At 42.3% G+C, this 14,996-nt stretch overlaps 1 protein-coding gene across 3 annotated transcripts in view; it reads right to left on the bottom strand.

Annotated features, from left to right (window-relative positions):
* The window catches only part of AAGAB (alpha and gamma adaptin binding protein), a 97,352-nt gene that overhangs the window by 9,096 nt on the left and 73,260 nt on the right, over nt 1–14,996 (bottom strand). Inside the window, exons 6-14 of one of the 3 annotated variants that reach the window (XR_010839778.1) lie at nt 13,423–13,505; nt 12,490–12,586; nt 8,276–8,380; nt 7,769–7,818; nt 5,351–7,121; nt 3,469–4,653; nt 2,819–3,136; nt 2,368–2,519; nt 24–323 (exon numbers count right to left, since the gene is read on the bottom strand). Coding sequence is in view for 2 of the 3 variants with exons in the window: in XM_059059557.2 (XP_058915540.1) it covers nt 7,044–7,121; nt 7,769–7,818; nt 8,276–8,380; nt 12,490–12,586; nt 13,423–13,505 (413 nt within the window). In the remaining variant the exon portion in view is untranslated. Of the gene's footprint in view, nt 1–23; nt 324–2,367; nt 2,520–2,818; nt 3,137–3,468; nt 4,654–5,323; nt 7,122–7,768; nt 7,819–8,275; nt 8,381–12,489; nt 12,587–13,422; nt 13,506–14,996 lie in introns of those variants that run through there. The other 2 variants (XM_059059558.2, XM_059059557.2) reach the window with 2 other exon arrangements.

Below are 14,996 nucleotides of genomic sequence, written 5' to 3'. Positions count from 1 at the left end.
CCCCGCCGCCCTCATTCACTCACCCAAGGGTAACACGCAGTGCCAGCCAGTCCTGCAGGAATAGCGGGAGCCTCCGGGTCAGGCACGTGAAGGTGTCAAGTCTCCCAGTTGGCACGTCTCCCAGTTGGCACGTCTCCCAGCGCTGCACAAGTCCCAGCAACGCTGTCTCCGCGTTGTTACTTCGCGGTCATTTCCCTTGTATTTGAGAGCCTTTGGCAAGTAGTGGACGCCACCGGATTAATCTTGCCACAGGCAATGGAGGTAGGTTTCAGGTTCCGAAAGAAGCAGGTTTTCCACACTCTCCAGCTCACATGACTTACCTCCTGTGAAATTCCAAACACCCAAGGAGAGAGAGACTTCAAAATTGTTTTCCATGGTTGAATCTTACACTGACCCCAGCTGATGTGGATTAAGAAACAGGATGATTAAAATGAATAAACAATTTGGGGGAGGCGGAAGGGGGCTGGAGTAATTCTCTAGCTGGGCCACTTCTACAGCAGCCTTCCCTCCCAGGACCTCACCGGAGTCCACACATGCTGTACCAGGAGGGAGGCAGATTTCCCAGGAATGGCACCCACGTGCCTATAGGTTTGGCCTCCCTACCTTCGTTGTTATTTGGCCAGTTCTAGCCTCCCGCCCCTAAACTACTTTCCCCAAGGTTTCATCTAGTCAATCTCTCAGCAAATGACTCTCACATCCCTACCTCTAAATCAACCTGTTCCTTGAGCACCACGACTTTAAATTCCAGCTGCCTGTGAAACGCGATCCAAAACAACTCCCCCAAACTGAATCATCTCCCGCCTTGCCCAAGCAAGCTCCCTTTCCTGACTGTGTTTATGGGGAGCCCCCTGCTGCCCCACCTTCTCCAAGTCCTGAGCAGCTCGATGCTTTTCTTTTCCTTGCTCCCCCCCACCTCCCACCTCTGCAGCTGCCCGTTGACCCAGCCTCCCTTTTGGGAAGGCCCTGAATGTCCGCTCTCCTCTTTTTCTCAGGCCTGCACCTCCCCCTTCCATGGGGGTGTCCACAGACCAGTGTATGTACTCTTGACATTCCTCCCCGAGAGCTCATCTACCTGTGTGATTTCAAGCCACATAAATGCTAAGGACTCCCAAATCAGTATTTCTAGCCCAGACATCAATCCCCAGCTTCAGACTCATATCCAACAGCCTACTGGCTGTTGGTACGTGGAGGTGCCACAAGTACCTCAAAACTCAGTTTAAAAACCGGAAGTCATCCTTGCCCTTACTGAACCATCGCCCTCTCCTGGCCTTCAGCCCCGCTTTATCACAATCCTTTACCCAGCCCATGGCCACAAAGTCACAGTCGTCCACCACTCCCTCACGCCCCACATCCGACCAGCCCTGTCCCTCCGCTCTCTCGGCCCTGTACTCCAGGCCCTCTGTCACCTGGACAACTGCATGGCTTCCTAACCACTCTCCGAGCCTCCAGCCTACTTTCCCATAAATGCACCATCCACACTGCCCCCAGTGACCTCCCTGACCTTAGACGGCCCCAGAGTCCACAGCACAAATTCTAAGGCCTTTAACATGGGCCACGTGACCCTTACCACCTGGCCCCTGTCCAGTTCTCACAGCTCGCTGCCTCACCCCTGCAACCCAGCGTCGTGTTAAGTGCAGTTCCTCATGTATCACACCAGTCTACACCCTGCTTCTCCCACCCCGCCTGACACCACCAATTCACCGGCCTAACCTTCCCTAATGCTCTGAGACTCACTTCAGAAAGGAAGCCTTTTGTGACTCTTCCTTGAGAGCAGGGTCTATATCTTATTCTTGTATCCTCAGCTTCTTTTGGCCACCACAGATTTTTGCTGAATTCAGTGAATAAATTGGTGCCTGTATCTAGTAGATTCTACCTTAGCAATGTCTTTTCCATCCATTTTCACTGTGCTGTCCTATACAAGTCCTTATGTATGGTTGAAGGAATACCACCAAAATAAAGTTCCTGATTATCACAGCTATTCCAATATTCTCCTAATTTGTCTCCCCCTAGTCCAGGGATGGCAAGTACAGGGGAAAATTACCACCTTTCACTAGTTCTCTATCCATGCAAAAACCACTCATCACAGTGCTGGGTCCGTTCTCAGCTTCAGAATCCTTCTCAACACAGCTCTCCAGACAGACTGGTAATCAATTGGTATTGGCTAATCCTGCTGCCAGATTTTCCTGGAATTAATTACAGTTACATGTCTTCTACTCGAAACCTGCTGGTTCCTTGATTACCTCCCAAGTAAGGCACAAAGCGGAATTCCAAGGTTCTCAGCATCACTCCATCCTTATCTACCACCATTTCTCTAGTTGGACTACTGGGGTTTCCCCAACATAACCCCTTGCTTTCTTATCTCCATACCTTTGTTCTTGCCATAGCTTCCACTGAGAATTTTGCAGCCTTCACCCACGTATCTGCCCAAATTCTTATCCCAAAACGCTCAAGTCAAGCATCACTTCCTCAAAGTCAATGGGTCTCAAAGTGTGGTCTCTGGTCAGCAGCATCAGTATCACCTGGAAAGTTAGAAACCCACATTCCCAGGCCCCACCCCAGACCTCCTGAATCAGAAATCCTGGGGTGGGGCCCTCTAGGTGATTCTGACATGGGCTCATGATTGAGAACCACTGCTCCAAGATGCACATCATGCTCTTCCCAACCCACTCAGCTCTCTCCTTCCACAGCAATTAAGGCTGGACACAGCACTCTTCACATACTGTCCAGCATTCGACCTTTTGTAGCCTCACTTTGCTCGCCCCCTTCTCCCACCTGAGTTAGACAATGAGCTGCTAGGGAAGAGAACCCGCGTCCTTACCCAAGTCTGCAGGCTCGGCCACAGCCAGCACCGTCTGTCACCAAAAAGGGTCCCAGCCAGTGTTGGCTGCACTGAGTCCTCGTTTCAGCTCTCACCAGGATAAAGGAACAGGTTGCAGTTGCTCGTCCTTAACTTCAAGTCTGAGGCCTTCTAACACCATTAATGACTTCCTGAGATTTCCTGGAACAACAGGATTGATGCAGACCATGTCCTTGGGCTTCAAAGGAACAGACTCTTCTCTTCTAAATTATGCTGCTGTTTCCATAAAGTTCCTACCCCAGGCCTCACTCAGCCTACATTTTGTAGCATTAAAGCCACCTGGTGTATAAGAGAAAAGGGAGAGGCAGTGGTTGGTCACATGCTTCACAGGAGAGAACCGGGGAGGCTTTCTGTGACCCATTTATGCCTCGCGATTTATAGCTGTGAGGATCACGTATCTGAGCCTATCAACATACAGATAAAAAAGGATTTTAGAGGAAAAAAAGTCTTCTTCCCAAAACTGTGTTCTAAAGATGCAGTTAGTTATAACCATTAGGTCCAGGTTTTGAATCAATACTTTTCCAACAGGAAACAAAGTAGAACAGCACATCATTTAGAGCTGGACCAGGGCTCAGTAGTGTTCAAACAAAAGATCATGCTGTTGCTATCACCTCTTTTCAATTCTTCTTTTTTTTTTTTTTTTTTTGCGGTACGCGGGCCTCTCACTGCCGTGGCCTCTCCCGTTGCGGAGCACAGGCTCCAGACGTGCAGGCTCAGTGGCCATGGCTCACGGGCCCAGCCGCTCCGCGGCATGTGGGATCTTCCCGGACCGGGGCACGAACCTGTGTCCCCTGCATCGGCAGGCGGACTCTCAACCACTGTGCCACCAGGAAAGCCCTCTCTTTTCAATTCTTCATTCTGCAAATCAAAGGAACACCTCAGAATCGAGAAAGATACTTCCTATACTAGAGAAACTGTAACACACACTTAACTCTGACAAAGACACCTACATTAAGAGTAAGGCTGGTGATGTTAATAACAGGCATAGGTAATGCCCCAAATGCCCAAAATATAAAACTTAGAAAACGTCTGAGACTCTTTCTGCAAGAGCTTACATGCCAAAGGGGCAAGAATGGATCACTAAACTAACCTCAAGTGGAATCTAAATCAAAACTAGAACTTTTCCCTGCACTGTCAGCATGATGCTTTTAGGAACATACAAATTATGGGCAAGTTATTGTTAGGGTGTTGTTTTTAAATCTTGTACTAAGGGGGTACACTTGACCTTATTTTTCACACATTGTCCACCTACAGTCCTCTATGAGATGGGTATTTAATGATAGAATGCTGTAGCTAAAATGTCTTGCCTATTTTAAAGTTTTTTGGGTCGGGGGTGAAAGGCAGCTCTTAACTCATCCAGCATTCTCAGTCTCCATCGGTCAGGACATTCAATGAATCAAACCTCTGACCACACTGGACACATGCTGGCTAAATTTAGCTTTGTATCAGCAAACACTCCAGCTCAGAATAGTTCAGGGAGCTCTCATCTTACCCTTAGACAGTGATTCTTCAAAGACTGTTTTTCCACGGCAGGCCAAGGCAGGGCAAGGGGCACTCCATGTGCTCTCTCGATGGCCATTGTCAAGAGACTGACCCAAGGTTAAGGGAATGTTTATCCTCACCTCTCCATGGTGGGAACACGAAGTTAGCAATAGATCTCATTTCCTTTGTTATAAGTAGTTTGCAGTAATGGCTTGACACGCTCTATGGTCCTTGAACCACATCCCATATTACTCAGCCGTCTAAGTCTAGCGTCCCTGAATCTCCGGCTTCTCTGAATTCGATGTGGCCAAGTTCTATAAATAGAGAGCAAGCAAACTGGTTCTGTCAATCTTCTCATATTCTGGCAAGATAACGTATCTTAAAATTATAAAAATATCTATGTCTTCATCACTCTAAAATTATTACATATGATTTTCTCAGGGAAATAAAAAGTTTATTCTTGTCTCTCCCTACCTCCCAACACTCATGGACCTTAAAAACTTTAGGATCATGTTCATCAAAACTATTGAATGCAAGTCCAAACCAGCTTTAAGTGCCCACTATGTGCCAGACATGATGTTACACAAATAGAAAAATGTTTAAGAAAAAAAAAAAAGCCGAGGTTCTTGTTTTAAATCCCAGATGGACAGTCCATTATAACTTATGGTGGCATGTACATAGGTCACTTTAGATAGAATGCAATTTTTATTACACTATTAACTCATGATCACTCTTCTTAAAATGGGCCTTTAGTAGATACCACTGGACACTTTAATCTCACATCTCCCCTAGAAGGGGCCAATATCCCCAGATAGCTGAGATCTTAAAAACATGACTTGATATATTATACATATAAATGGTGGATTCTAAAAGAGTGAGTTTGACAGACTCTTAGATTATCTGCTGTTTTATGCCTAATCCAATAAAGGAAGGCTTCCCCCCACCAAAACCCCAACAAAATCATAAAAATACACGTAAGCAGACTTTATAAATAAATCACATTTTAATCACCTGGCTTTGTTTAATCCACAAAATCAAGTTCACAGCCTTTTCTAGTCTGTTTTCCCTAACCACGTGACCTAATGTATTTTCTAAAACCTTTCATGTTTTAAGAAAAACATGTTCCACCTCTCATCTTGCAACCCCAGAGCCAGCTTCCCTTATATTCCCAGTCAATGGCTGATGCGGTCACCTCAAAGAAACACTGATGGAACGATGGTAAACTACAGTCTCAAAGACCTTCAGGACAGTGAAAAGAAAAAGGAAAGAAAAAGAAAAACAGTATCAAGCAAGATAGCCTCCAATGTTCCCTGGAATGGCTCCAATCACTGAAACCTTCCCTCCTGAAGTCGCCCTGGTCCGGAACCTGGAGCGTTCCAGTCATTCTGCCATCTGTCAGGTTCTGCAGTGCTTAGAAGGTGTTGCACAAAGGTGTCTGAAACTTGTTTCTGCTGGTGACCTAAGAGGTTCCTACCCACACTAGGCCAGCAGCAGTTCTCAGGCCATGTGCCCTGAGCCAGTTTAAAGCCATGGCAGTGACTACCACGGTGAAGGCTCATGACATGCATTATGAAGTGCCTACGGAAACAGAAATAAGGATTACATTTGCTGTATTTCCCACTCTTCCTCTGGAAACTTGCCCCTTGGTGATCAGTTCCCCTGGAGCTGACCCACCCAGCCCTGGAAGTAACACAAGGTACTCAGGGATTCACTGCCTAACATTTCATATCCTTTCCCACCACACCCACTCCTTAGGGTTACTATTTTGGCAGTGATTTCTGGCTTTCAGAAAGAGAAAAGGAAACTTGCCTTGTTTTGAGGGTAAGAGTTGTGACAACACAGCTCTGCCATTTCAAGTAGCGAACTCTAAGAAAGAAAACTTTCTCCACGGTAACACTAATGCAAAAATCTCAGGATATGATCATACCGTTTCAGTGGCCTATAGAGGGAATTCCTTAAGCTTCTCTCCCTCTTACACACACATACCAACAGACCCACAACTTGGTAGAGAAGGGTTTATTTTATCCCTACCAGAGTGGGAAACCCTTGAATCATTTATTACAGTCAAAATTCACAATGGTTTCTCAATACTTTCTAGCATGAGCTCAGATACTATATTTCAAATGAAATGCCCAGATGCTTTTTTTTTTTATTTATTTTTTTTTTTTTTAGCTAGAGCCTAACCTGAGGGCCAGTGGCTTTGGCACATAGTCTATACTACAGCACAAATTAAATCTTTCCTCCCATCAAAAGCATCAAACCTCAGAGCAGCAAGTTCCTTGACAGAAAAAAAATCCAGGACCCAGGAAAGGTGGCACAAGCTCCCGATCTGCAGTGATCAAGTGTGAACGCGGGGAATGCTGCTTAAAAGACTGACTAGGAATGGCTTGGTGGTTCTTCTTCTTTAACTTGGGCATATCACACAGGCCTTTGAGCCTCATTCCACTCCTGTTCCTAGAGCAAAAAAGTGTATTTGAGAATTTCTCACTCCTTATTGTCATTCTCACTCCCTTACAATATTCTGAGGGAGAAGAGATTTCTGCTTTACCCCCTACTAAAAACTAAAATTCATGGGAACCTATAAACAAGTCAGGTGGCCAACATGACGATGGGGAGTTCAGCAAAAGATGACTGGGTCGAGTAGGGAAGTATCTCAGGTAGAGAGAGCTAGGGTCTTTGTTAGTCAAACCCTAGCATGAATAATTTAGTGTTCTTCATCAGATGAAAGGCCTTCAATTTCATCTCTGTCTCCCCCAATTGCCATCCAGAAAGCTTTGGCCACCTGTGGAGAGAAGCAAGCAACAAACTGTAGGCAACAACTGAATTTCAGCTTGTTTCATATGTTATACACAGAACTGATTAAGACTCAAAATTCTACACCCTGCCCTCCAGCACTCTGGCAACATCTATCAAAACCCCCTGAACACCCTGACCCATGACTTCTACTCCTAGACCTTATACTGAGGATATAATCAGAGCTGTTTACACAGGTGATGTATAAGGATACACACAGCTTCACTACAGAAGAAAAAAAGGCACATGACCTAAATGTCCAAAAGGGAACTGGATAAATAAATTATGACACATTCATACAATGGAATACCATAAACCATATCCATTTCCTGCCAAGAACATGTTGTGTTGGTAATAACCAAACCAAACCAAACAAAATAACTAAACGTTTTCCAGCCTAACAGCTAAGAAGACAAACATCCTGAGTCTCAATGTTCCATGTCACTCAACATACATTGGAAAATCTTGGTTTGACTGCAGCAACTATATTACTACTGGGTAAATATTCAATTAGTTATAAGTTAATATCCAACAAAAAGTTCACAGTAAGATACTTTAAAAGTAAACAAGTGTGATATACCATTCTTATAGCACTGGAACTGCTGTACTCAATAAATACCTGACTGATTTTCTCACCTTTTCTGCATGCAACTTTCTTTGCTCGTGAGGAAGCGTCGCAGCCTTATCTAGGGGGAAAATATATCTTAAGAAAGTCATCTAATAGTACAGGACAATCTGGAATGCATGGATGTTCTAACACTAGAAGATGGAAAATGGTTTTCGCAGACATGTTTATGGTGTAGTCATTATAGCTGTTAGGAAGTTTAAGTCTTCCAAATTTTCCAGATGAGAATGATGTGAGTAAATTGGTAGGGATCTTACTGATTCCATGTTAATGAGACACACTGAAAGAACAGAGACAGGCAAGAGAAGAGGGAAAGTAAGAGGAAGAAGAATGAAGAAAGAGGAAAATTTTCCCAAGGAAATTTTTACCAACAGAGGATGGCACAGTCCCCCAGTACCCAAGTTTCTCAGATGAGGCCAGAGCATGGAATGCAATCAGCAGTTACAAAGTAAAATCCTACTATATAAAATAGAGGAGCATCAATATGGGAATCTGTTAGACACAATGGATCCGATTACCTTTCATTTCTTTTAACTTTGAAAATAGTCTTTCAAAATTCTCCAAATCTCCTCCGCCTGTAGTAAGACTGGCTAGTTCTTGAATATCCAGGTCTAACGTGGGATCTGAAATAAGGATTCACCACACATTATTTATGTATGTGCTAAATACACAGAATCCAAAAGCAATCAATCTGGCTTTGATGAAAGTTACCACTGAATGAGTGCCCACTGGGGACCAGCTGTACAGCTCATGGTGCTGCATCCTGCTGGGCTGGTAGTCGGCCCTCACAAATGAACAGTAACTCATTTTATCCGTAAAACACTGTAATGAGGCAAGGAATTCTGTTTCCACTTTTCTAGAGAAAACTAGAGCTCAGAGATCAAGTGCCTTGCTCAAGGGCACAGCTAATAAGTGTGACCTTGGATTCAGACTTACATGTTTCCAATTCTAAAGGTCACGCCCTGCACTAAGGTCCATGGATTCAATAAATGCCTGACATTTATACCATATTTTACTGGTCAACAAATATTTTCACATCTGTTATTGACAACCATATAAGGTGGTTAGGACAGATACCACTGTCCACAATTTACACATGAAGCAAGCTGAGTTTAAAAATGAACTCATCTAAAATTACAGCCATTCAGAGGTAGAGCCAATTTAAATTCCTATTTTCTTACCACAAATCCTTTACTATTTCTACCTCGGCACGTGGCTTCTTTATCAAAGTTTGTTTTTAATCAGAATTTTCACTCAGCCTCCACTCCAGGCCAGCCACCTCTAGGATGTCTTGCCTGACCGTCCCAGCTCACAGGTCTCCTTCCTTAGGATCTGTCCCACACTTAGTGTTTATAGAGCTGTCTTGGCACTGGCATACACTACTCTGTATGCTAGCATCTGCCTACTGTTACTATAATAAATACTACAGTAAGAGAGAGAGTTTGCTTTGCCCCCACCACTGAGTGCTTTAACTTATATGATTCCATTTCATTTTTGCAACAGCAATGTGAGGAAAGATTTGTCACCCCTATTTTATAGAAGGGGAAACTAAGGCCCACAGATGCTAAATAACTTACTCAAGGTCATCTCACTACTAGTGGTAGAGCCATGATTTGAACCCAGTTGTCCAGGATTCCAAGCCCATGACTTTACCCATTACATTACAAGGCCTGTCTCTGCATTTTTAGACTATAAGCTCCTTGAAGACAAGGATGATAACATAATTCTTTACATCTACAATGTCATACAGATAATTTGATGTTAAAGATGCATTTGGTTAATAAATTTGCTTTAGTTCAATGGGCATGCCATGGTGGCAAGTTGGTATATAGGGCTAGAGATAAAAAATTTGTGATTAATCTGTATACATGATAACTGAACTGTGGATGTGGACAGAATCACTTCATGCTTAAATACAGGTTTGAAAGAGGAGTTTAGATAGAACATTGAGGAATGGCGATATTTAAAGGCTGGGTAAAGGAGTGTAATCTTCCAAAGCAAGAGAAGGAATCATCAGAGAGGTAGGAAGAACATCAGGAGATGTGTTGGGTGAGTCAAGAGAAGATAATGTTTCAGAAAGGGACTGATTCATAATATTTAATGCCACCAAGAGGTCAAGATGGGGACTGGAGGACATCTATTAGATTGAGTGGCATGGAAGTCATTGGTGAGCTGTTTTCACAGAAAATGGGAGCAAGAGCTAGATGGGAATGAACTGAGGAATGAGTTGAGGAATGGAAATAAGTAAAGAGAGGAGGGAAATGTGGGGTTGAGGAAGTGCTTCACTTTTGTTTGTTTGGTTTTGTCTTTTTAAAGAATTTTGAAATAATTGTAGTCTTACAAAAAAGTTGCAAAAATAGTACAGAGCCTTCCGATATGCCCTTCCCCCACCCTCCTCCCTCAGTGTTAACATCTTATATAACCATGGTACAATGATAAACATCATGAAGTTAATAATGGAACAATGCTACTGACTAAACTACAGACTTCATTCAACCTTCATCAGTTTTTCCACTAATATCCTTTTTTCTGTTTCAGGATCCAATTCAGGATTCTACACAGAATTTAGTTGTCAAATCTCCTTAGTCTTCTCCAATTTGTGACAGTTCCTAAGTCCTGCCTTGTCTCTCATGATTCTGACACTTCTGAAGAGTACTGGCCAGTTATTTTGCATAATATCCCTCAACTTGGGTTTGTCTGATGTTCTCTTATTATTAGATTGAGGTTATGGACCTTTGGCAGGAACACCACAGAAGTGAGTGCCCTTTCAGTGCATCATATTGGAGGGAGATGATGTCAATATGTCCTGTTACTGGTGATGTAACCTTTCATCACTTAAAGTGGTATCTGCCAGGTTTTTCCAGTATAAAGTTACTATTTTCCCCTTCGTAATAAATAACTTGGGAAAGATACTTTTTGACTATGGAAATGACCTGTTTCTTCTTAAACTTTCATCTACTAATTTCACCATCCATCAGTGGATCTTGCCTGCGACAACTATTACTGTGGTGTGTGGCTAAGGGTAATTTTCTATTTCCTTCATAATGTCTACATGTATTAACTGGAATTCTTCTGTAAGGAGGAGAAGCCTTTTCCAGTTATGCATTTATTCAATTATTTATTTAAATTAGTATGGATTCATGGATATGTATTTTATTCTATGGGTTACAGCCCAATACTATGTTAATTTACTTTGCTGGTCAAATTGTTCCAGCTTTAGCCATTGGAAGCTCTTTCAGGTTGGCTCCTGTGCGCTTTCAACATGCCCCCATTCTTTTTTTGAGCACTTCCTTACTTTCTGGCACCATGATGCTCCATTTTCATCCTGCATTTTTCCTGCCCCAGCCCTGAATTAACCAATTCTCCAAGTAGCCCTGGTACCTTTTCTTGGAGAATGGTATTTAGAAACCAAGATCTAAGTGCTAAGTATGTCAACTGCTATTATTGTTGCTTCTAGGTCCTCCCAGTGGACAGAGCTAGGAAATATATATATGTATGTACACATGCATACACATATCTATGTTTATTTCTCTATTGCTCTAACTATATTTTAAAACCCAAGAGTTCATACTGATACCTTCAATTCTAGTTCAGTACCAAAGAGTTCATCCCAGCCTTCCCTTTTTCTTATTTGTAACTTCTTTCTCTGACAGTGAGAAACCTAGCTCTCATTATCTATGCTATATTTTCTTATTCTTTCAACTGTAATATATATAAAATATATTACATATAAATATTCAGAATTTTGAACCCATACCCCTGTAAGAATCAAATTTATTAAATAGAGTGCAGGATTTCTGTTCATTTCTTTTTGGTTTTGGCCTCATGGTATTCAGTCAGAATACCATTTTCCCAAATTCTTTAAGTTAGTGTGGTCAATGGTTTGTTTTCATGGCAGAGATTTTAGCAGGTTTAGAAGCTAATATGAAGGGTTCAACTGAGAGGAAGAGGTTGAATAAACTAGAGAGAGAGATTATATACCAATTTTTCCTTCTTAATTTGTTTCTATAACCAATCATTTGAGTTTTCTACATGGATTATCTTATAAACAGAAAAAAAAAGTTTTTAAAACTTATTACTGGCACATGGGCCCTCTGTGGCATAAAAACAAGTAGTGATGTCAGTAGCTCCCCGACAAAAGAACGTTTATAGTTATTGTTAACTAAGCTCCTTGATTTTCTGCCTTTTGGGCAGCAAACTGGATTCCAGTTTCAGCTCTAGGACCTTCTTGTTAGGTGCCCTTGGACAAGTTATTAAACTGCTCTGGGCCTCATCTTCATCTCTGTAAAATAACTTCTCTGCCAAACTTCATTACCAAATGAGAATGTGGACATAAAAGAATTTTTAAAAGATATGGGAGGGCTTATAAAGCTGTATTTTTCTTGTTACCATCAATTTTGACTACTGTGAAATACTATGAAAAAACTGTGTCATATGGAGATACAAAGCTGTTTCACCGCCTGGTTCTGTCTGCTCTAGCTAAGATGATCATAATCACGATCCTGCTAAGAGAATCAGCAGGACAATGGTGCCCACAGATTTGTAATGTATTTACTCGCCCTCCTTTTTTCTGACAGCTGTCCACAAGGCTAACATTCATTTGGGGTGCACTATCAGTTTCCTTCCGTCGTCCTCATTTAAAGTCAATTTCCCCTTGGATGATTTATGCCCCGATACATGGGCTACTGCAAGTTCCACAGAGCTGTCACTTAGCAGCCAGAGAGGTGCTTACCCACGATGCTATCGACCTGAGTGTCTGTTGTATTAGATGCACCACCTCGATTATCCAAGAGGGGTTCAGTCCTCTCTGCTGCTGGCAACTGGGGCTGCTGGTGAGGAAAATACACACAAGCAATAATTTAACAGGAGGTTGCTTCCAAACTAAATCCAAAAAGGCTCGTACTTCCACCCACTGAGCTTTGGAGAAGTAGTAATAGGAGCCAGACACAAAGAGAGATGGAAGAAGGATCAAGGTCACATTAAACAAAAGGCTAAAAATTCATTAACTCAGCAGTGTTTCTCCTCAAGGAAAAATTTAAAAGTATTATGATTTTGCTGTTGACTATTAAAACAAATTGTTTGTTTTAAGATCATGTTTTATTCAAAATCTGAAAATGTATAAGATCCTATCACAAACAGCTCAGAGACTGAGGAAGAAGGTCCCAGAAAGACAATGTGGCACTACATAATGTGTTCGTGGTTCCAACCTGCCAACCAAGGCAGACCTGGACCAAAGTCCTTGAAGACAGAGGGTTAAAATCAGCCTATTTAAGCTCATTAAGGGCAAGGACCTTGCCTCAGATTGTACAGGACACAGGAAGTACTTAAAAAGAACCATAAATTTTATTTTATATTTAAAGATTTGGTGGCAACTTTATGCCTTAAGGAAATCCTAGCACATTTTTAAAAGCACTCTAGCAAAAACACATGGAACAGACCAAATTGCAAATATCTTGAAAGGGCTTACTGCTTTAATGCTGAACTAGCCTGCTCTTAACATGTAGCAGGCATAAAGAGGGCTGTTTTAGGTTCTCCTTTTATCTATGGCTAATATTCTCTGCCACTTCTTAAATGGAAAGGAGAAAATGATGAATGGTGTAAAGATTCATAATGATGAGTATAAATTAAAGCCAAAGAAGAGAAAAGATCCAGGAAAAATCTTTACCTCTGAGTGGCAGGTCTCTGCTGATCCAGTGCTATGGTTTGCTCCAGCCAAAGAGCTGAGAAGGTTAAAGCCTTGGTTCCTATCTGAAAAGAAAAAATACAATCACTGAAATTTTTAATTTACATTTAAAACTGTTAAAATGACTGTGATGATGAAATAATAGCTATTTCCTCATTATAAAAGTTCTAACTATAAAAAACAGTTACTATCAATTACAAAACTCTAAATTCCAGATAACTTTAAATCACATAGTATTAGTCCAGGTCAAATATACGGCAGGGCCATTACAACAAACAAAAGGCCGTTCAGTAGTTCTGTTTGCAAAGATTAACAGAACTGATGTTTTAATAGTTACTATGAACTAATACTTCAGTGTTTTAAACAATTAAAAAACATTAAAAAGAATCAATAAGGCATTATTATCAGGTGAAATGAACATTCATTCTTTCTTGAAATAAAGCTCTGTTTATGCAGTTGAGGTTCCCAATACTTCCGATATTTATATTTATAATGGAGGACAAATCTAGAGCAAAATATCAGAACCCAGTCCTGATCTGACAGCGTTCCCCCAAATCACCTGGATGCTTATTAAAATTACCCAGTATTCAAGGACCCAACTTCAGACTGAGGCGGCATCTATGGAACAGAGGCCAAGGAATTTGAACTTTTAGCAAGTACTCCAGGAGAGTACTTAGGATCAGGAAAATTGGGAAAAAAAAACCCAAAAAACAAACAACAACAAAAAAACACTGCCTGAGAATAGAATGACTCAAGAGTCTAGTGGTACAGAAGTCAAAGAACTGCTCTCTCAGGAAGACAACTTCTTCCCACCTCGCCTTTCTCTGGACGCATTCTCATCTGTCTTCAAAACAACCTACAGACCTCCTAGGTCCTCTCCCTTGCCAGGTGAAACCTGTTGTCAGATAGTCACACAAAGTATCACAGAAATATAAACAGTTGCAGTCTCCTCTTCTTCCCTTTCACTTGGGGGGATTTGCCTTTTAAACTGGGAGGAAGCCCGACTGTGGCATGTGGGGTCTGGGCCTGCAGCTTTTCCCAGGCTGACCCCTCACCACGTGGGCAGTCGCCTACTTACTGCAGCGGCTATCTAGCAGAGTCAACACCTGTGCTTTAAGGCTACAAAAGGCACTGGGCAGTACCAAGAGCCTGCAGCTGCCCTGCTGCTTTTCCTGCTCCACAACCAAAGGTACACATGTACTCCTGGAGGCCCCTCTCACTCCTTCAGGCAACATGTCCAGTCTGTGAGGAACTCTCCAGCCCCAATGCCTGGATGCACCCCATCCAAGAACCAGGGGCTGTTTTATCAGGTAGGCCGTGGAGCCTCAGAAGCTGAGAGAAGCAGATCCATGTGATGTCCCACACTGATGGTTTCACAGAGCCTGGGGGTGTTTATTCAAACATCAACATAATTCTTTCTTGTGGCCAATGTGCTATAGACTCTAAAGCAGTTGTAAGCAGTTATGCAATACTCAGGGATTTTACATGTCATGAGGATACATGAGAGCTCTTATAAAATACTTTAGGCTCTTTGTACAAAAGGCATTATTTGAGTA

Source organism: Kogia breviceps, chromosome 3, assembly GCF_026419965.1.
Source record: "Kogia breviceps isolate mKogBre1 chromosome 3, mKogBre1 haplotype 1, whole genome shotgun sequence".
Taxonomy (NCBI): domain Eukaryota; kingdom Metazoa; phylum Chordata; class Mammalia; order Artiodactyla; family Physeteridae; genus Kogia; species Kogia breviceps.
This window is presented reverse-complemented; position numbering and strand designations above follow the sequence as displayed.